General features: G+C 38.1%; 1 protein-coding gene across 3 annotated transcripts in view; it reads right to left on the bottom strand.

Moving 5' to 3' along the window:
• Nucleotides 1-3,535: 3,535 nt before the first annotated feature.
• Nucleotides 3,536-23,329, bottom strand: part of znf385a (zinc finger protein 385A) — an 87,517-nt gene continuing 67,723 nt past the window's right edge. For all 3 annotated transcript variants that reach the window (XM_082144910.1, XM_082144911.1, XM_082144912.1), the window contains 5 exons: nucleotides 18,866-19,037; nucleotides 11,428-11,757; nucleotides 8,063-8,247; nucleotides 7,854-7,946; nucleotides 3,536-7,725 (listed from right to left, as the gene is read on the bottom strand). In XM_082144910.1, the coding sequence (XP_082001036.1) occupies nucleotides 7,501-7,725; nucleotides 7,854-7,946; nucleotides 8,063-8,247; nucleotides 11,428-11,757; nucleotides 18,866-19,037 (1,005 nt within the window). In that variant the 3' untranslated portion in view covers nucleotides 3,536-7,500. The remainder of the gene's footprint in view (nucleotides 7,726-7,853; nucleotides 7,947-8,062; nucleotides 8,248-11,427; nucleotides 11,758-18,865; nucleotides 19,038-23,329) is intronic.

The raw sequence follows: 23,329 nt of genomic DNA, 5'->3' as shown, positions 1-23,329 counted from the left end.
TATTTATTTACGATACATTATTCATTCACAAAGAAAATTGGTGTCCTTAAAGGTTGGATTTTTCCTATTTTCTTTTAATTAAGGCATTAAGATGATTTTTTTATTCGTCTTTTTAGTCAACTTTAGCATGGGTGTCTAAACTTATGCATAGCACTGTAACCTTCCTTCAGTCCATAAAAGACCATTTATTGCAACTATATGCTGCAAAAAATCTTGCTCCCAAACCCTTGGATTGCTGATGTAAATTCATTAATATACAGCATGACTTCAGTGATTTGTAGGGCTGTATTCTCCCAGTCGATTAGTCGATTATTTGGTCGATACGTTCTGGCTCGACCAAAATTCTGATTGGTCGATTTTTTGCCGCGTTCATTTCATTAGTTTTGTCGCGTTCATTTACCGGTAATCAGTTTTGCCGCGTTCATTTCATCAGTTTTGCCGCGTTCATTTCATCAGGTGGAAAGCACTAATTGCTAATGGGGGTGTTTTCAGAGCACCCCTGTTTCACAGGTAACAGTCTGTCTTCAGAACACCCCCCCTTGTTTTCACTTCTTTTGGATTAGCCCAACTCACCGGAGAAGACGGACAGATTGAAGAAAGTAGGCTACTAGAAGGTTTGCTGAATATTACTTGATCTGGTTTGTTTAATAAATATTTTTTTATTAAAGTGGACGTGCCTTTTGTGTTTAAGAGTAAAAGCTTTAAGTTAATAGTCTATTCGTGTCTCAGCCGTGAAGCTGAGCTCCTATGTTCAGCCCATAGACTGTAAAAAATAGGTTCAGCCTCACTCTGTGCGAGCTGCACAGAGCGGCTGAAATTATAGTGTCTGTCAGTTATTATAATACATATGACAGAAACAATTGTCTAAATTATGTTGCATATTCCTCAAAAGTTCTTGTCATGATATCACTAGTTGACAACATAGTACTATTTTCGGAAATCATAAGCTATGATATTGCGCAGGTGCACGTGATGCAACGCTGTCAGAGCCGACAGACTCGTGTGTCAGACTCATTTCAGTGCAAATTAATTACGTCAAAAAGTTTGTTTATTTATAATTCATTTAGGCGGACAAGAAGGCTACCAAGTACTGCGCAGCTAATTAATTTAACGTTTTTTTTCTAACGTCATTTTTAGTCGATTTTAGTCGATTTTTAGTCGAAAACTTCAGGACTTCAGTCGACCAAGATTTTCTTTGGTTGAGTACAGCCCTAGTGATTTGCATGCCAATATCTGGAGAGGGTTCTCTGTTAGAAATGCCATTAAATGGCAGTTGCTTGGTTAGCGCATAGAGCCATGAAATACATGCCATTGGATTATATATTAGAAGTCTTCACAGTTTATTGGAATGTTGATTGATGGACATTAATAAAAACATTATCATTGCTACACACCACACAGCAGAACATTCATTTTAGGTCTCTATTTTATATGGGAAAATGTATATTAATGTAGCTAGTCTCACTGTGACAACTCATAACACAAGTACATATAAGTATTTCTACACCCAGTATTATATATCATATGGACTGGGGAATTCCATGAATTAATCATTTTGAGTGATGTTTCTAATAAAAACAGTAACCTGCAAGGTCGGAGATCAAAGTTCAAATCTATAAAGGCAAAAGGATTTTGCATCAAGATCAACACACTATGGATTGAAATGTGTTCACAAAACTACAAATGAGGTGAGGGGTAAATATAAAGTTCAGACAGACACATCATGCCCCATATTTTTTGTGACATAGCCTATACCTACTTAAAAATAAACAATTTTGAACTGAATTTACAACCAAAACATGAACACACATCACAGAGGACGCTAGTTTATATAAAGCATGTATTTATACGCTATAAACATAATTTAAAATAGTTTTAATTCCTCACAGCAGCAGCTACTGTACAAAATCCTCAGCGCACTAGTCCGCGTGCGCTTTATGCACTGTGAGCATTTCAGTCCTAGAGCGCCATCTAGTGACCCAAAATAAGAATTTACACACAAGCTGCTTAAAGGGATACTCCACTTTAAAATGAAAATTCTGTCATCATATACTCACCCTCATGTTGTTTCAATCCTTTATGAATTTCTTTCTTCTGCTGAACAGAAAGGAAGATATTTAGAAGAATGTCAGTAACCAGACAGTTTCTGGTCTCATTGACTTCCATAGTATATCTGTTTTCCTACTATGGAAGTCAATGAGACCAGAAACTGTCTGGTTACTGACATTCTTCTAAATATCTTCCTTTCTGTTCAGCAGAAGAAAGAAATTCATAAAGGATTGAAACAACATGAGGGTGAGTATATGATGACAGAATTTTCATTTTAAAGTGGAGTATCCCTTTAAATATAGTCACTTCCTGTGCAATGTTCTCTTGAAAGAACAAACAAAACGCGAGGTTTACTTTTTTACAGTTTCTGCGCTGTAAAAACAAAACAAAAAAACGCTGTAAGTAAAAACCTGTTTCCTTAAAACTGTAGGCTAATGAATTTAGTCTTTCATTTATTGTATTTTTACAGTTAAAAAAAACCAATTGAACTGAAAAAGAACATCATCTTATAATTTACAGTGAAACCCTGTCAACTGACATTCCACTAATTCCCTGTGAGAAACTTAATATTTGATCTTTCATCTTATATAAAAAGGATAGTCTCGATGATGAACTGAAAACATGTAAATCCATAGGTAGCTTTAAGAAAAAATTTTTTTTAAAGAAAACATTAAAAAAAAAAATTTTTTTTTAAGTTGACCAAAATAAACTAAACTAACTATATAATTGTTTCTCGTTAGTTTTTGTTATTAGTTATAGGTCAGGGTTTTATGTTACAACTTATGTTTTTATTAATGTTTATTGCATTATTGTAGTGTTGTGTGTTAGGTGTTTATGACTGTTAGGTGTTTATGTGTGTATGACTTTGTGCATCTTCTATAGGCTATATGTGTGTATGATTTGCATCTTCTATAGGCTATATGTGTGTATGATTTGCATCTTCTATAGGCTATATGTGTGTATGATTTGCATCTTTTATAGGCTATATGTGTGTATGATTTGCATCTTCTATAGGCTATATGTGTGTATGACTTGCATCTTCTATAGGCTATATTGATTTTTAACTCTGCTTGTGAAAAAAGTCTACTTGTGATGAAATTTCATTCTTCATGTGGATTTTTCTTCGTTCTCTTTCAACTTGTGTTATTATGGTGGTGGTCAGTATATGTTAAAGGTACAAACCTTTTGTAGATTTTAGTAGCAGTGTGGCCTTGCTAATTCTGCAGAAAGGGGTTGTTGGATTTACACGTTTAAAATGTAATTTTAGGCTAAATTACAGTTTTAAACTGCATAGGTTGTTCTGTAAATATGTTTACATTTTGCTATATATTTTACAGAATAATTACAAGCCAATGTTTTCTATAAAAACAACCTTTTTTTTTACAGTGTGTGCCTCTGTTTTAAATCATTTGAGAGGGAACTTTTAACCTTAGACTATAATAAGAACTTCTCATTTAAAGAAACTGAAAAAAAGAAGCATGAGACATGAGTTTTAATATTCTTTATTGATTTATAGACATTGATTTTTTTTCTCATTCTTTTTTTTTTTCCCTGTGGTAACTCCAAGTTTCTCTGATACCAAGTATTTCCATAATTTTCTGTGTTTGATTTAAATTACATCTATATTATTTTACTCACATATGCATCTATTGGTTGATTTCCTTATTGCAATAAACAAGAGTAGCCAGTATGAGTTGAATATTGCTACGTTCCATCACACACACACTGTTTTCCCATCTGACAATTTAATTCAAAAATATCTTTATTGGCAAGACGAGGTTTGACCGAAGCTTCTCCGTCCGCGTCTGCTCCTGGAGAGGCCTGGGGTGGAATAAGGCTAAGGCTAAAATAGACTTCACCAACTAACATTACACCTGCCCTGAAAGGTTGAATAAATCTACCAAAGACAATTCTGTACAGTGATGACAGTTCTGACTACAGGATGAACATGGTCTTTACAGTGTTGACGGATGGGACTATGGGTCTCAAGCCTGTGGAGTGTGTTAGCTGTGATGGCTTTATCACCTCACATGGTTTCAATGGGGCACTGGACACCTGGTTTCAAACTACAGCATGTGTTAGTGCGCATAGTGTTACCACAAAATGCTCATCTGAAATCAGCCGAATACTCCACTGATTGATTTAATAATAAAGTCTGGGATAGAAACAGCTGATTGTAGATGTGCAGTTTAAAGGAATAGGTCACCCCAAAATTAAAACACTGTCGTTATTTAATCACCCTCATGTTGGTCCAAACCCCCAAGCTGCTGTCCCATAGAACACTATATATATATATATATATATATATCATCACTATGGTCAAAATTCTTGGAATCTGCAATTGATATAGTTTTGGAAAATTCTTAAATTAGAATAGAAGTACATTTTTGTTTAGGTAGCAATGTTGCTTTGAAATAACACCAATGTCAATGGTCTGTAGGCTACTGTAAACGCTACGATTCAAACATCTTTACTGTTTAAATAATGAAGGTTTGGACAAAAAGAAAAAGTTTTAGAAAATAATAAATCTCACATTTCAGCTTAATAAGTAATGGATGTATGTTATAGACAGTATGTAGCTCCGCCCCTTTTCATCATTGCACTTGTGTTCTGTCTTCCGTTTTGTATTTCCACAGCATGAAGGTAAGATCTTACGGATTTATGAATGATCCGCTCGTTTTTAAATCGTCCCGGTTTACTGAAATTTGTTATGACATTCGCTTCAAATATTACAACGCTCATGATAACTTTCGTTAACTCTACAATAAGTAAATCCACTTAACCAGCTAATTACTCTTTGACAGCGATGCCATAGAAATATACAGATCTACCGCAGAAACACAGAAGTTCAAACACAAAATTTTTACATTTTAAATTTTCCGCGCTTGTTTTTCTGGCGCACCAATTATATACAGTATAGACCTTATGCGGAATATAAGGTCTATGCTGTATATAATTGGTTTGAACAATCAAAAGGCAGAAAATGCAAAATTACTCTCTGACAGTAGGTGGCGTGAATTTCAATGTCAGAATGGCAAATTTGACAAAAGACTCCATACCAGAGTCATAGACTATTTTTGATCACTTTATGTTTTTGACATGAAGTCGCTATAAACTGTTGTTGTACTGTGATACTTCATACATAACTCCTCCTGTTTTCCTCTAAAAAAAATAACAGCATATGGGTTTGAAATTACATGAAGGGTGAGTAAATGACAAAATAAGTTTACTCTTTTAGTGAAATATCCCTTTAAGGCAGATTCTGCCCATCGAAAGTTTTCCAGAACCGGATTCTATCCGTACGCACACGACACTACACGATAGACACTGACATGAAACTACACCATATACTAGTGCCTCGGTAACTAATGAGAAACAGAGGTAAAGTTTCATCAAAGCACAATGGTGGACGCTAACCACAGTTAGCATGAAGTAATGGCATTATCATGACGCTTTCCACACAATGCAAACAATGCCACGAAGAAACAAAAAGTCGAACTAAGCTACATACGCAAAGGCTATGGCTGACTACACATTGTTTGCGTTCAGATATACCTTGTCCCCCCACTCAGAGATGAGAAAAGACCCTTTAATATGAAGGACCCGTCCCTCTGGGTGCCCATTTCTTGCTTTTAAACTCCCAGCATTTGTACTGAAAAGGCTAATTTATCTCTGTGGAAGAACATGGAGGCCTATTAGCAGCCGTACAGAACCATTTATAAAGGATCTTCTACAACAAATGACATAATTCAATTGATTATTGCATTGCAATATCCAAACAACAGTAAGACATTGTCACACTTTGCTTATCAATGGAAGACTGTCGCGTAGTTCCACCAACACGACAGGCCCGTAGTTTGATGTTTATCTGTATTCGTGCTTCACCTCCAATACGCTTCCTAAGCCGCATTACGATCCCATCCAAGTGCAGGTTTTCAATCTTCCATAGAAAAATATTCTCGTTTTTTTCTTTTGTTCAATGATCCCCCCCCCCCCCCAGAATTTCCACAACAATATTTGTTCAACGTAACAGTGTACTATGAAAACGAACCCAAAAAAACAACATCAAAACAATTAATTGATCATAATAATAAAAAAAAAATCATATGCATTGCATGGCTTTAGATTCAAGACAGGAAGTTCATACCAAAAAAAGGAGAGATTGCACAGTCGTGTCCTTAGTGACCTCTCTGCGTCTTCACTCGGTTCATTTTTCAAGACTCTCTTGGGTTTCCACTGGAGTGGCTGACCTGCGGTGTCAGTCTTTGCCGGGATGCAGGCTGTCTCGTGAGACTGAACGCAGAAGGGGGGGCGTATTGCTAGGGGGTTGCATAATGTCCACCGAACATACAGAGACAAAATGAACAGAGGAGCCTGTACTGTTAGTCCAAGTGTGTGCTTAGATTTGCTGCCTTTCTCTGAGAATCAAAGTACCCGTCCATCTTTACTCAGCATCTACCAGCAGTTACATCATTCTCTACGCACACATTTCACTTCTGAATATTTTTCCTAAGTTAACCAGCTTGGATGTTCTGAACTAAACTAAACTACGCTACACTACGCAATAGAATAAATAGACATCTACTGATTTTCTAAGATCTAAGACAGAGGTCTGGGGTTTTTCAGTCAACCGCTCCTAGAGCTAACGGATGTAAAAGCGACATAAAAGAGATCTCGAGTATCTCTTCTGCATCTCTCTGTTTCCCTAGAGAGATGCGACTATGAAGTCGACGACGCTGAGCTTCTAACGCCCATTTCGAACCAGCATTCGGAAAGAGTCGAGCATCCTTAGACCTTCCCCACAATCCCCCTGCTGTGAGTCTTGACATGGTGGAACTGCTACTGAGATTGTGGCGTTTTTCTCTTGCAAAGATGCCAAAGCCAGACAGGACAAGTTGAATACAGCGAATACTACGAGAAGCGTACTGATGTAACTTGGTTTTTGGATGTTTCTCAAGGTGCATTTATTCAGAACAACAGAAACATTTAACTGTAGTCTTTGTGTGTTGGGTTGTGTGTTTTGGGGTCTCTAGATAGTTGCCTAACTCATTCCAGCATGTCTGGCTACGATGTGACTTCTGCTACCTCACAGTATGAGTATAAATAGAGGGAAGGAACAAGGATGTCAGATACATACAATATTGCTCTATTCCAACAATCCCTGCATTTGTCCATTCATCCACCAACGAATAAATCACTCAAACCAAACGAACGGAGATGGAGGAGGCAGTTAAGGGTGGTGAAAAGAGAGTTGGAACGCCAGTTGCACCCTCCTTCGTGATTGCTCCCACTTTGCGCCCCCTTCTGCTTGGTTTGATGATTGACGTTGTTGTTGATGAGCCGATTCTAGTCATTTCTGTGATGTTTCACTATTTTTTTCGTCTTCACAGTGTGCTTTTGGAGGTGAGGCTCCGGACTGGCTGTGATTGGCTAAGGGGGGTGAGGGCGGAGTCAGTACGGCGAGAACAGGATCGGACCGTGTGAGGTGCGTATGGGCCCCGGAGCTGGTCTCAAGATGGCGTGACTGAGGGGCGGACCCTGCAGCAGGTGATGATGCGGATGGGTGGGGGCTGCTGCGCGAAGAGCCAGCTGATTGGAGGAGGCGGCCGCTGCCATTGCCGCAGCAACGGCCAGAGGACTCGGCAGGAGGCCGGCGCCTAATGCTTTGGTGAGATCCTATATAAGATAAAAACGTTATGACTCAGCGATATCATTTGACATCCAATTATCAAATATAAGTTTCAGTGCATGTTAGCACATTTAAATTAGGATTGTAACCAGTATCAGGTTCGGTTACCACTTACCGCAAGGTCAGCTCCCCTGTGCTTCTTGTGTCGGCTCAGGAGGGGGTTTGGCTTTCCTGCCACTCCGTCCCGGTGCCGTCGACTTGATATGTGCTGCAAAAACACCAAACATAGTCCGTAGATGAAAATTGTATTTAGTATAAACAACATGGCGAGCATATTAAAGCACACAGACTAATGTTATTTCATGATATATGAAGATCGCTCACCTGTTTGAGCTGTAGTTCTGAGTTGACCCGCACATTGCAGATCTCACAGTGGAAGGTGCGTTCCTGAGTATTGGGGTCTGAGGCCCCGCCTCCCTGCTCCCCGCTGGGCTTCGGACCCAAACGAGGGTATGCCTTAATGGGGCCCAGTCCGCTGCGGGCTTCCAGAATGGTTTTGTGTTTAGTGCCTGAGGAGCACAGAGAAAAACAAAGGTGTTTTTTATAAATGAAAACACATGCGCATACTGTATACATGCATTTAATCTATGGTTCAAAAGTTTGGGCTTGGTAAGATTTTTATTAATGTCTCTTATGCTCACCAAAGTCACTTTTAAAGATTTAATGCATGCATCCTTGCGAAATAAAGTATAAAAGACCCCAAACTTTTGAACAGCTGTGTATATACACATAAATAAATAAATTAATGTTAACACTCTAGTTTAGGGTCCAGTTCTCACTATTAACTAGTTGGTTATTAGCATGCATATTACTATGATATTGGCTGTTTATGAGTACTTACAAATCACATATTAATGCGTTATTCTGCATGACCATATTCTTTAATTCCTTAATCCTACACAATACCTAAATTAATCTAACCATTAATAATAAGCAGTAATTAGGAGTTATATTTAATAGTGAGAATTGGACCCTAATCTAAAGTGTGACAGAATTAATTAATAAATACATAAAATAAAATTATAATAATATAAGAAATAATGCAACAACAACAATAATAATATAAAATAGAATAAAATGAGAATATTATTAAATTAGAAAAGATAAATAAATAGATTAAATGTATTTATCTATAAAGATAATATGAACTGTAATATCCAGTTGCGACCACTAGAGGGCTCTTGAATCTTCCACTTTGAATTATCCTTGACTGCAGCTGCTCATGCCAGGGATGATTCTTATTCCTCCTGTCCACATATCTAATAAGCAGTCACACCATTCTTTTATTGGAATGTTTTGCATATGTAAATCATATCCTTTTTGAATTTCATTCAGGTTACATTATTGTACAGGGCTGTTCATAAATCAAAATATATTGCTTGGCTTTCAATTTTAAAACTTTGTTGCAAAACTGAATTCTTCAAGTCTTCGAAATTTGTTAAATTTGGCTGTCCTCATTACAACGAAGCTCATCAATTTTCCATTTCCTGTATTTTGAGCCATGCAACACATGGTTCTCCTTAAATGTTTCGCCGTCATGTTCCTGGCCTCACAATGTCAGTGAAAACACAGCTAAGCTATATGGATAAAAAAAAAAACACGTGATGTCCACATGCTTGGGTTCCTAAGAACTAATGTCTTTGTTTTGTTCTTAACCAAGAAAACATTGGGAATGTCGACACATTATCTTGCCAAATCAAAAAAGCAGTCATTTTAATTTTCTCCCTTTTTGACCAAAAGTTCCCCTTAACTTTGGGTTTGAGTAGACAAGGCAAGAATCTAGCACAAATGACCTTTGTGCTGTTCAAAAATGCACTCTTGCAATATTTACACTAAATGAGTGTGGCTAGTTTCACTGTGTAACGGTCATATGTAAATGCCGTCTGAGAAACAAACAGATAAAACAAGAATTGACAGCTGTGTCTGGACATAGAGCTGCAGAAATAAAGCAAGCTAAAACTCTCCCTTCCTCTCCTGACTTATATCTGTGGCTGTCTGCACAACATATGATCTGATTTTTGGCGGTGGTTAGGAGTTTAATTTAGGGAATGGACTGTATTGATTCCAGATAGCTTTCCTTAACCCAGGCCATGATTATAAATTCACGCTTCCATCGGCAACAGCGCCCTGATATCACTCATAACTTGTAATGTTTACTTTAAAACATAGTCGTGTTCCAAGAGGAACGACTTCCATGTGGCTTCCATGTATCAAAGTGTGAATGTTTAATTTTCAGTCCACATAAACAATCGTCAAATACTTTAAGTAAAAGCATAATTCTTTTTTTTTTTTTTGCCTGGGCAAAAACAGACTATTTAATCAACAAGCATAACATGAGAAATTCCTAAACATACTGAAACTATGACTGCAGTTTTTCCTGATAAATAAAAAAGGAGTTCAATAATAAATAGAGTTGTGTGTGCCTCTGCAGCAGAGTCTCCTCAACATCCACCTTGGTCTCTTCAAACAGGGTTGTTTGTGTTGACACAAACTGAATAATAGAACAGAATGAGATCAGCTCAGGCATTCGATATACAGTACTATGAGAAATCAAACACTCCCCTAAATACTACAAGCTGCACTGCAATTCAAAAACTGATCTACTCCATTTGTTTTTGTGCACACCTTTGGGGGAAAACCAAGAGGACAAGTGGCACTGTAAAGTTGTGGATAAATCAGGAACGAGTGAAAGCTTCTAAAGACTCCTGTTTTAATTGCTAGTGTTCCTCTGTGAGCTGCCTTGAGCTACGCAAAGCATATTTCTGCTGCTCACAGAACAAGATAAATCTTGCAGACTCTTCTGAAGTAATTTTGTGCAAGTATTGAGAAAGGCAACCAGAAGGTCAGAATTTAACATTAACATTTGCCAAGTGCAAAATTCAAGCAAGGAGGACTATATAAATCCTTAACGTTAAGTATACGTTATTTCACAGTTTGTCAGCAAATTTATTAGGAACTGCAACATAATACATGGTTTTAATCCAATTGAAAAATAGTCTAACTCTATGCGATTTAAATAATAAATAAAAGGATCAGTCATAACTTTCGCATCTTCTACCATCAGAAATGTATCTAAGATGCATGTTTTATGGAATAACGAATATTACATTTCTATATGGAATGCTTCTTAATAATAATAATAATAATTTGTTATATTTATATAGCGCTTCTCTGGGTACTCAAAGCGCTTGAGTATATTGCATTAAGCCATGAAAATAAAAAATATGGCAAGCAATTATATATATTGCTTGGTGACAGGAAGATTTATTTATAATGGAATATAAAATGGAAATGTTTATGGCTGGTAAATCTTCTCAATGCACCTGCCACTGCCAAAATGTAAATTTTGGCCCATAAAAGTAACATTAACAAAGCAAAGAAACACTGTAGTACACCTTTGTATTTGATTTTTATGTTTTTCTGTCATGAAAAGTGCTTTCAGCATCATAGTGTTGCTGCATATGGAGTCTCACAATGACTTTTGAGTTTTACAATTATAATAGTACAAAGTCATGGGTATACAGACTAGTGAATCCCCTGAACAAGAAAACACAAGCATTTGGGGTTATGTACAATCTATCCACCTCTAAGCACCCATTGGAGACTCTTTATTCCAATAATGTGTTGTGTAATCAGTCAGAAGGATAAGTTATTGAGTCAAGATGAGCTGTCTCTAAATGAATGTTCACCTTTATTGTGGGCCTCCAACTGGGAGAGCGAATTGACGGCCACTTTGCACAGTGAGCAGTAAAGCAGCTTCTTGGCTTTGTCCTCTTCGGTCTCAGGGTTGCTGGGAGTGACTGATGGGGCCCCAGGGGCCCCAGTGCAAGCCTGCTCTGGGTTAGAAGAGCCACAGCCGGGGGATGAAGAGGTGGCTGGTTGTGGTTGAGGGTTAGTGGGGGTGGACAGAAGGGGACATGCAGAAGGACCGGGGGATTCTGGGGTAGGGGGAGCAGAAATGGTCACGGGCCCCGGGGCCACCGCTTGTCCGTTTAACTGTGGCGCTGGCCGCGTCTCATCTGCAAAGCAAAGCAAACAACAAAATGACATTTAAATGGAGTATTTCTGGAAGTTAATGGGCTCTGCTGTTTCATCTTTGAAAATAACAACGCTGCTACGCAAGAATTCAAGAGCTTTCGGTTCATGCCTCAGAAATGTGTTTTTTTCCTGTAAACCTCAAACCAGGCGTACTTCAAATACCTCATCTTAAAGTGTGCAACCCCAGCCATTAGACACCACATAAAAACAAGTTTGCAAAAAAAATGGCTACATAAAATAAAATTATTTACATATGTTTGTATTTTTTTATGAGGCATCACATATTGTTTAGTTTAATTTCTAAAGTAAAATGGGAGATTCTGAGAAATATGTAACCATCCCGTTTAAAGTATTCAGGATGTGAAATAGCAGTCTTTGCCAATTTAAACATGTTTCTGTTGACATTGAGACTAAGTAAGAAGAGCAAGCAAAACTCATAATAACTGCCTCATATAAGGCTATGTATGACAAAGGAAAACATTACATTCAAACTATCTTTAAAATGTTCGTTACTGATCAAAACTACAGTAAAAACAGTACAATTTTGAAATATTACAATTTAAAATGTTTCAAAAATAATATTTCTTAACAATGTTGAATGCAGTTGTGCTGCTTAATATTCTTTAATATTTATTTTTCAGGATTTTTTGAGTCAGACAGTTTAACAGCATTTATTTAAAATACAAATATTTTGTAACATTATAAATGTACTGTACTGACACTTTTGATCAATTGCGGAATAAATGCATCTATCAGATATTTTTAAATCACAAACAACTTGGGGCAAACCCCATGACCCGTCAAAAAAACACCAAATATTGATCGTGCAATTGCTATTACAGCATCAGAATGGACAGGCCGAACCATGTGACTCGTACTCAGTGCAGTTGTGGTTATAACTTATAACTCTGAGCTCATATTCCTAGTGCTCAATGCACTCTCCAGTCCATGTGTCACTGAAAAGCAAACCCTTTACCTGACACTGTTAGCATCAGTTACCCTACAGGTGAAAACACGTGCAATAGCTTTGTCATTCACCGTACATTGGGTAGGCTACATATTAAAAACACCCTAAATGGGAGCAGGGCGTTACACAGTTCAAAGAGTTACAAAGTGAGTTATCTTACCCCATTAAATGAGACAACTAAAGTGCAAACATACAGCCTTTAGAAACAATCTCTTGGGGGGGGGGAAAGTAAGCAGTGACTTCACTATTTCCTTACAAAGATTATGTACTGTATGTTTTTGTCATTTTACAAACATTTGGCCACAACGTCTTACATAAACTCTTAGTCATTCGAACTCAGTGTCTCCTTAAGAAACACACCGTTCAGGTTTTATTCACCATGACATTTGAAGTTCAACAGCCTTTGCTGTGGAGGCAAATCCTGAATGGCAGGTGTATAAGAGCTGGTTAGAGGCAACCAGATCCCTCATTTAACAGGAGACTGCTGCTCGCTCTCTCTCTCTCTCTCTCTCTCTACATTGGAAGTTTCCAGGAAGATTTGTCTCTGTGTCTCTCTCTGTTTGCGGAGCAGATGAGAGTCTGTGCTATATTTCTTTTGGGCTTGAGCTCCTGTCAGGGCCTCATAAAGATCATCTGGATCAAAGCACGGGTTGATGACATACTGCTCTTTTGGAAGATTCAGGATGTTACAGCAAACCCCATGACCCTTCAAAAAAACACCAAATATAGATCAACACTTCGTGCAATAGCTATTACAGCATTAGAATGGACGGGTCGAACCATATGGCTTGAACTCAGTGTAGGTGTGGTTCTGAAAAAGCCTGAACTTATAACTCTTAGCTCATATTCCCACTGCTCCTTTTCTACAACACACCCCATTCCCTTACAGGCCCCCACCCTCTCACAAACACACACACACACTGCGTGTGTAATGAAAAATGTGGGTTTGGCCGTGCACATGTGGTTTGTGTTAGCGGACTGTGGTTCAGGGGGTGGAGGAGAGTGTGTAATGGGGGATTTCAGAATTCTTCATCTGGACGGCTGCCATCCACCACCCTCACTGACTTGCCCTCCATGTTCGCTGCAATGTGCGCCCGTCTGCCCTCCATTTATTCTTGCTCTGCATATTTGAAAGTGCGGTTACACAACATGCACTCTCAGAGGACTCATATTTAATGCTTAAATTAACACCCGCCTTCCTTCAACTGTTGAAGGAGTCAGCCGCTGAAAACACAAGCTAGTAACGATGTAAATATTTTCATGAAAGTTCAGAGGTCCAACAGAAACCCAAAATATTGTTTTAATGTTGCTTTAAACATGTAACTGTTGTAAATCAACAGTAGGCATGGAATCATGGGTATTACTTTGTATTACAAGAGGCAGGGACAGTGCTGGTTGGGATGTCACAAATATGTTTGGATACATTTTATACACTACTTATGGTCAGTAAGTTTTTTTTATATAAAAAAAAGTCATTTATGCTCACCAAGGCTGCATTTATTTGATCAAAAATATGTAAAACAGTAAAATAACTTTTTAATTTTGATACATTTTAAAACAAATTATTTTCCTGTGATTTTTAGCATCATTACTCCAGTCTTCAGTGTCACATGATCATTCAGAAATCATTCTAATATGCTGATTTGCTGCTCAAGAAACATTCCTTATCAATGTTGAAAACCGCTCCTTAATATTTTTGTGGAAATGGTGATACGTTAAGCCAGTTTTTTAATTATTCAAATGAATAAATGTTAATAATAAATAAAGATACCTTACTTACTTATCTGCCATTCATGATTTTTGGTTTAACTGTTTAACTTTGAATACATGCTGTTCGGTATTCTAATCCACCCTATTATACATTTTTATAAAACAAATAGAGCAATATCACACGAGTAGCAGTGCGATATGGCTGTATATCAGCATGGCTGTGATTCGGCTGCAGGACAATATAGCAGCAGAAAAGCTTCTTCTTTTTTTACCATAACTGATAGCAAGGTACAATAGGAGGTGGAAAGCATGTCAGAGCTGTTTATTTTAATCATAATAAATAAAAACAAATTCTACTGGGTTGTAACTTGATTATAACACACAACAGCCTGAAAACACCTGCAGAAACAATTGGAAAAAGCTTTGTCTAGTCACATCATGCTGTGAGTTATTCCAGTTATTGATTAGGACAAAATTGGCCTTGACAGAAAGTGTAAATGATGCCTGTGCATTTAGTAGAATTATGATAGCTTAGTTACAGACTCCACATACAGAACCTGAACCCACAAGAACAATCTCTCAGTTTCCAGACAGTAAACTAAACCTGCTATTAATGCTGCTCTGGTTTCACAGCCACTGACAGAGCTATAGCGGAGAAGATGGAGTGTGACGTGGTGAAGGAGGGGTCTGGTTGTGACCCGTGCAGGTGGATCAGATATTCGAGGGGTCAGGTAGAAAAGAGGCCGGCCTTTACCCCACTCCTACCCTGCCCATCATTAATGATTAATGAACCCTGAAACAAGATGCCTGAATGAGCTTTGGGACTTATTAATTATGGAGTTGGGTGCATTCATTTGCCTCGCTCAGATCGCTGTTTCCCAGATGCATCTTAGAGCAGGCCTGTTTACCAAACGTTCCTCTTGTTTCTATAGAATCTGCGTGTAAAAGTGGAGATTCTGCCACTGTAGCTCAGCAGAACCATGCTGTCGGAGATGGAGAAACATCAAGCAGGAAATTTAATGGCACTTCAAGCTTATGCTGTGAAATATGGAGGCCCAGACGAGTGTCGTGCAGCCTTCTGTCTCCATACAATCTCCAGATGTGTAGAAGACTGCTGGAGACGTATGGCTTCATTAAGCAGAGTGACTGTGCAGAAGTGGATCTTGGGGACAAACAGACTGCTAAGACGGTTCAATGCCAAACCTCCTGCACATCCTGCCAATTCTACATGCTATTATGGGCCCTGTTAGCTGCGTTCAAGCCTTACAACAAATCTTCACTAGAATCAAAGTGTCCCTAACACAGGAAATGTAAAAAGTTCAATATAAGGAATAAGCAAACATCATAATTAGATAAACCACAGCTGAAATTCCTTGTAAAAGAGCTAAGAATGTATCCAAGCACAAACTATATTGGTGTGGAATTAATAGTGTATATTATACTATTAATATTACACTTCTTTTTTTTTTTTTTTTTTACTATTTTCTATTTTAATATACTTTAAAACGTAATTTATTCCTGTGATGGAAAAGCATAATTATTTTAGCAGAGCCATTACATTAGTCTTCAGTGTGACATGATCCTTCAGAAACCATTCTGATATGCTATTTGCTGCTCCAAAAAATCTCACTGAACCCAAACTTTTGAACGGCAGTGTACAGTACTGCGCAAAAGTCTTAGGCATGTTAATATCTCTCTCCCCCCAGCCTCAAAACAGTTATTTATATCTTTTGCAGTACATTCTTTTTGCCATTAATAGTAATAATCCAGTGAGATTTCTGTATGCACAAGGAATCTGACAACAGCCAGGATGATCTGATCTCACCATCATCGAGTCCGTCTGTGATTACATGAAGAAACAGAAAAAACTGAGACAAACTAAATCCAGAAGAATTGCGGGAACGCAGTAAAATAAAAAATTAAATCACAAATTGAATTTATTTATGATTTAACTTCTATTAACTAATTCAAATCAATATATGGTGTAACGACCCTTTGCGTTTAAAACGGCTTTTGTCCAGGTACACTTGCGCATAGTTTTTCAGGTAGCTTTGCAGGAAGGTTTCTTTAAGCATCTTGGAGACGTTCCCGCAGTTCTTCTGGATTTAGTTACTGGGGGGATATTAACATGCCTAAGACTTTTGCACAGTACTGCATACAAATTTTGGGGGGGTGAACTAACCTTTTAAATTATCAATGGTTCAGGAGACAGTCAAGGAAACATGCAGAAGGCAGCTGAAACTCTATAACCACTAAAAAGGTGACTCCATTGGCCTGAGTATTGTCTTTCTACCTCTTAGAAGCTCTACTGGCTTTAGTGATGTGTGAAAGAAAATCATCAATAAATTACATCTCCGGCAGCTGAGGTCCAACGCGACATTGTGTTTCTCATGAAGCGTGGGAATTCTCCTCTTGAGCTTTCACATAAAAACCCACACAGAGAGAGAGCAGAAAGCTTGATGTGTAGACATGTGAGATATAATGACTAGGCCCAAGTACCGAGCCCTGATGCATCCCCAATATCTAGTTGCATGCTTGTAAACTCTGACTGGAATGGGGGGGACAGAGATGAAGAGAAACACACTCAGTGAGTTCTAAACATTTGCTAAATAAATTTACACTGCACAATCTCAGACACACACACACACACACACACACACACACACACACACACACACACACACACACACACACACTTCTCTACACGCTGGGATTGCAATGTCCAGATGGAACTGCAGCTGTCATGACTCAAGGGATTGGCAGCTCAATGAAGACTCTGTTGTGAAACTATATGGGCATTAAAACAAAGTGATTGTCGGGATATACAAACAAGCGAGCCACCAGCCCGCTAGGGGTCGGGGTCACGGGAATGAGCTTTGGATGGAAAACGGCATTCTTTCATATGTATCTGGTTTCACATTTAGATCATGGCCGGTTTGTTTTGGCTCTCTCCCGCTGGAATTTTTTCTCGGCCTGAGGACTGTAGACAGTTTTCTCTGGACAGGCAAATCCCTCAGTGAGAGACACGGCTATACTGTCCTCCTCCATCCTCTGTGACAGAGATGATGAGCAGGATGAGGGGGAGGTGGGAATTAAAGCAGTCATTCTGCAAGTCATATTATATAATGTAAAAAATAAGATGTTCGTAAAACAGTTTGCATATTTTTTTGAGTTGAATTCATTTACTGAATGTCTAGTTGTCCTGACTAAAAATATGCCATTATTTTAACAATTAGGTAAAGATTTCCATTTCAAGTAAATGCTGTTCTTTTGAACTGTCTATTTATCAAAGAATCCTGGAAAAAAAACGATCAGTTTTCACCAAAACAATAAGCAGCACAACTGCTGCCAACATTGATAATAAAACAAAATGTTTTTCGAGCACCAAATCACCATATTACATTTAAAGGCTGTTTTTTTATTCAAACACTTTAAAGCTTCTCATAAAACATCTACCAGTTGTGGGGGATGATGGTTTGATACAAATTGAGCCTGGCAAAAATGGAAAGTGCAGGGAGCGGAGACACAGGGAAAGAAAACCGGCATATAACAAGCACAAGAGGGAGTCACCCACCCTCTGGCAGTTTATAAACTCTGCGCCCTCATTTTATCTTACCATCATTATGATCTGCCAATGTTTAATCACTCATTAAACCAAGATCAACTGTGATGTTTCCCTTCTCCCTCCTAACTAATCCTCAGACCTCTGAACTTTTTTATATCCACAATCTGTCTCACAAACTCTCACTTACTGCTCATCCTCTGCTCCAACCCATCCCTCCTAATCCCAAAGTTTATTCTGATGCAGAGACAAATGAGCTTTTAATACCTAATAACCCTGAACACAGCTCCATAAACACATCAGCTAGGCCTTCCTAATAAAGCTGCAAATCAAGTGGTCATGGTCAGTCACGCCACTCTAGTAAAATTAGGCTTTGAATAAGGTGGTCCATGTTCAAGACCTTTACACAGACTTCCTCAAGATGTTTCAACAAGGATTGCACCATCTTATATTTCCTAAACTAGCTATTTTAAATCTTGTGCTGGGACTGAGGAATGTTGTCTTTGTCTCTTTCTGTTATTGTACAGTTTTGCCCTGTGACAGACCCTAGACCTTCAGCGATGGGAATGTTCGATTGGTTGCTTGTTGAAGAGTGAGGTCAGACCACACACAGATTGAATATTTTTCATGTCTTCATGTCCTAGTTTTGCTTCATAGGGTGAATTAGTGTATCCTCGCTTTCCAGTCTTCTCTTTTAAGAAATTTGAAGCAGAATACACTGCCTAGCTTTATATTCTTCAAATTAATGTCTTTACGTTCCAAATGTTCTGTGTGAGTGAGCACAGAAGACCAGATGTGAATGTTTTACAATCACTATATTGTACAAAGCCACTTATTCTCAAGCTCTTACCTGTTTTATTGGGCTCAGTGTCTAAGACAGCCGGCAAGGGTCCCGTAGGTGAGGGGGACGAGACGGGCCCGGGAGGAGGTTTGTCACTCTCTTGTGGGCGACTCTTTGAGGTCTCGATGCCTTTGACTCTCCTAGCATGACGGTTCCCCTTGTAGTGGGCTTCTGCTTGACTCTGAAATGAACACACAGGTAATGGTGCTTAGACATTCTATGAGCACACCTTTCAAAATCCACAAGGAGCTGTACACAAACAAAACAGGTATAGTACAAAAAGTTTTTAATGCTTACAGGCCATATTTGACATCTGGTACTGGATGCCCCATCCAGGAGTCATAACATGGGCTTATACCTACATGCTAGTCCCAGGACACTGATGCCACATGACATCCATTTTCTGTGAGTGTGAAACTGACTGTCTTAATAGGCTACTTTTACATGTCTTAAAAATAATTTATGTAAACTAAGTTATTTGAACTTTTTTAATACAAATTATATTATTATCAACATTATTATTATAATTAATAATAATAATAATAATAATATTTTTGGTTACACTTTATTTTAATGTGTCCCTATTACAGTGTAATTATACAGTTAAGTGCTGAGTAATAATAATTAACTACATGTACTTACTATAGGGTTAGGGTATGATTAGGGTTTGGTTTAGGGTTAGTTGCATGTAATTATGCCTCATTTATAGTTATAACTATAGTATATACACGTAACATGTAACAAGAACACATTAAAATAAAAAGTGTTAACAATAATTTAGTTAATGTATTATTATTATTAAAATAAATTACATACAATGATGTATTCCATTAAATGACATGTATTCTGGATATACACTAATCCACCCTATTATGTATTCTGGATATACACTAATTTAATAATAATAATAATAAGCAAAGTTGTTTTAATTATTTGAATACAATTTTATTATTATTTAAATTATATTAACTATTAATTATATTAACTTTAAATGAAATATTAACACTACTAATTATATTTAATTTATTATTATTAATAATAAAATAAATTACACAAAATAATTTATAACATCAGACAAAGAATATGAGGTCTTTTCCCATGATTTCATTATCAAGTCAAGTCAAGTCACCTTCATTTATATAGCGCTTTTAACAATATAGATTGTTTCAAAGCAGCTTTACATTGATAATGGTAAATTAAAGTAACAGAGATTGTTTTGGCTTTACAGCAGCTCTAGAATAAAGTTATTGTCCAGCTAAAGTAAGTTTTGATTGATTCACTTCCGTCGCAACGATCATTAGTTATTAACTTAGGGGCCGCTAACACCGCACCGTTCTAACAGAAAACCCTTAAGTTCTCTCTGCGCAAACTTTAAAAACTCGAACCTGTGAGAACGCAGACGGCAACGCTGTGTTTGTATAAGTAGAGAGAATGAGACCATTGTAAAGTGAAAGGACATATTTAGCCGTCTCAGCGGTCAGTGCAGAAACAGTGCAAAACCAAAGGAAACACAAAACAGTTGACTACTGTGAAAGCTCTAATCTGCATAAACAATTCCACTTCTCTGATGTGGCACAATCTAGTCCACTCATCGATCATGCTGACTTGACCTCTAGCAGGAACACACGAGGAGATATTTCCAGAGATGCTCACACTGGAGCTGTCGCCTGCGGCCTGCGGTCTGCATCCTCATAACAGGGGAGCACTATGCATATCTGTCCTGCCTCCCAGCAGCACGCTTCAAACAGATCAACTAGCAGCCGCTTCCCAAAACAGCCATGGCCTCAGAATGTGTCCCATAAGGAAAAACATGATGATGATTATTAAATGGCTGGATTAGCTGTTGTGTGAAACTGAGAATGAGTTGACAACCGTTGCTGCAGACACTGGGAGCAGGACCAAGAGACTCATACCAGAGTGTCATCCAGGGCTCAGACGCTCACAACATTAAAAGAGGCGTGGAACCCCAGCAGAGACTCATGGGAACAAAGAGATTAAGACAGCTAGGATAGGCCTTTAAGACCGTTAGGGTACACTTGAGGGAATGGCATTAGGTTGGCCCTGCCTGTCTGTTGTGGCAGGTTGTGGGCTGTAATTGGTGATGACAGAACCTTATATAGCTGGTGGTCTGTAATCGAAGCCTTCAGGGGTTTGAAGAAGCTGCCTGTCTAAAGCACATAGGAAACTGAGGAGGATGTGGGAAAAAAGTACTAAAAGAGCAGCGATCCCTGGGATTAAGGAGGAAAGAGGAGAAGATAGCCATGTGGTTCTGGCGGAAACCAACAGAGAACTCAATGGATATGGGGCTAAAGCACAGGTGCTCCATATGTTTTAGAGGTTTTTTTTTTTTAGGTTTTTTTTTAGGTTTTTTGACAGAGGTCACACAGACAAAACAAATTATGTATAACTGATCAGACTTGAAATAGAGGAAAGAAAAAAATGCAGAAGAAAGAATATGCATCCAAAAACAAATGAGAAACACAGCTCATGCCATTGCCACGTGCAAGCAACAGACTCAAACTGTCTAGGGCGGTAATCACAACCATGAGTTACAGAGAACACAGTCAATACTGGAGATTCCAAATATTTTTTTAAACAGTCTGTGACTAGGAATGGTAATAGTAAAGAATTTAACGGTTCTAGTTCCAATTCCTCTTAGCAATTCTTTTAGTAAGGACTAAATATTGAATAAAAATGCTGTCATTTTTTAAAATCCTTGAATAATAATAATTTTTATTATTGTTTAAAAAAAAATTAATTCTTTAATAATGCATTTTTGAGAAACTTGACGTCTTCGTCTTTTAGAGGTGTCATAAATGAAATCAAATAATTGGCTTTGACTATATATATATATATGAATTGTAATTTAAGTGAAATGACTGAACTTAAATATACGAGCTTGATAAAAATGATCATTCTAGAAGAAAATTTAAGATGGCACTTAGAGGCTTTTGCATCTGAACTCTTCATATATATACTACTGACAAAACTAATGTGCATCTTTACACATTGTTGAATGAATGAACAACCAATCAGAAACTACAGTTCTCACAGTTAATTGTAAGCTGTATTCGTTTGATACTCTAAAAAGAAACTGCTTATTAGAATCATTCATTCAGGAATCAGTCTACACTGTATGTTTTCGATTCACTAAAAAGAACCGATTCATTAAAGTCATTTGTTTGAGAGTCGGACTACACTGGTTGCAATGTATAATTTTTATTCACTAAAAAGAACAGGTTCGTAAGATTCGGGAATTGGACTAGACTGCTTATGTTGTCCTTTTCATGCTGTAGATTCAGCAGTGCCAAATAGTAGAACATGCAGTTCTCTGTCTTGAGTATTTTTGTATGGTGGTCCGCCCGCATTGCCGAAAGAATGCATCAATGAGAATGCAACTGAGCATCATTCAGTTCTGGTATTTAAAAAAAAAAACTGATAAAATGACACCATCATCCTTTAGAAACATACTTATTTTTAACAACCAGTTTGTAGCTAAGCTGTTTTGGCCAGTTCCTAACTCAAATTCAACTATTAGCAATACAAATCCAATTTGATCCCACATACAGAATTCATTAATTGAAATTCTCAGTTAATTCTTTCATAATGAAGTGACTTACAAGAGAGGGCATGCATTATGTGTGAAAAATACCTCAGCCATTAGATATGAATACAAATCAAGTACTAAGCCAAATCCAAAATGTGCCAATGAGAATGAAGTGCTGGTATGAATGCAGCGCTATCAATAGAATAAGGAAACGAGGAAAGTTCTCGCCCAGATGGCACAGGGTTTTACATAAGAGAGATGAGTTGGTTTTGAGAGCACAAGATTAATTATTCTAAGCACAACGATGGAAAAACAGGAAGCATGAGCATGAAGAACTTTTCCAAGGACAAATTAGGACACAGAGACCAGATTGTCCCAGTCTCATTGAACCACGTGTGAACACAGTATGTAACGCAACATACACCAACATAAATACGATTACCACAACAAAATGGGAAAGGGCTGCATGAGGAGGATTGACAGCTGTGGCTATTCCCAAGTCCCGACGCTCATCACACACATGGAAGGAAGGTTAATTTGCCCTAGTGACGGAAAAACAGCCAGTGAATGACGGAAATTGTGCGACATCGGTGGGCCACTGCAGCTCTGGCAGGGGGAGGGACACGCATTCAACCCTGTCCTGCAGCAACAGTGACACAATATGGTGACATCACTTCTGCAGCGCTGCAAGGTTATACCTCCATCTTGCGCTAGAGTGAAAGGGACAGAGGGACACTGGCAGCACAGCATAACACAAGTCGGAGCTCCTAGTTTGATGAATGCATCAGATAACACTTGCTGGCGGCCAATTGTCTGCTTTTTCCACCACAAATGTCCTCAGTTATCGGCACTGGGGGGGGGGGGGGGGGGGGGGGGGGGGGGGGGGGGGGTGGAATCTATGAATCCATAATGGAGCGTGAAATGAT

Source organism: Leuciscus leuciscus (assembly GCF_965113295.1).
Source record: "Leuciscus leuciscus genome assembly, chromosome: 18".
Taxonomy (NCBI): Eukaryota; Metazoa; Chordata; class Actinopteri; order Cypriniformes; family Leuciscidae; genus Leuciscus; species Leuciscus leuciscus.
This window is presented reverse-complemented; position numbering and strand designations above follow the sequence as displayed.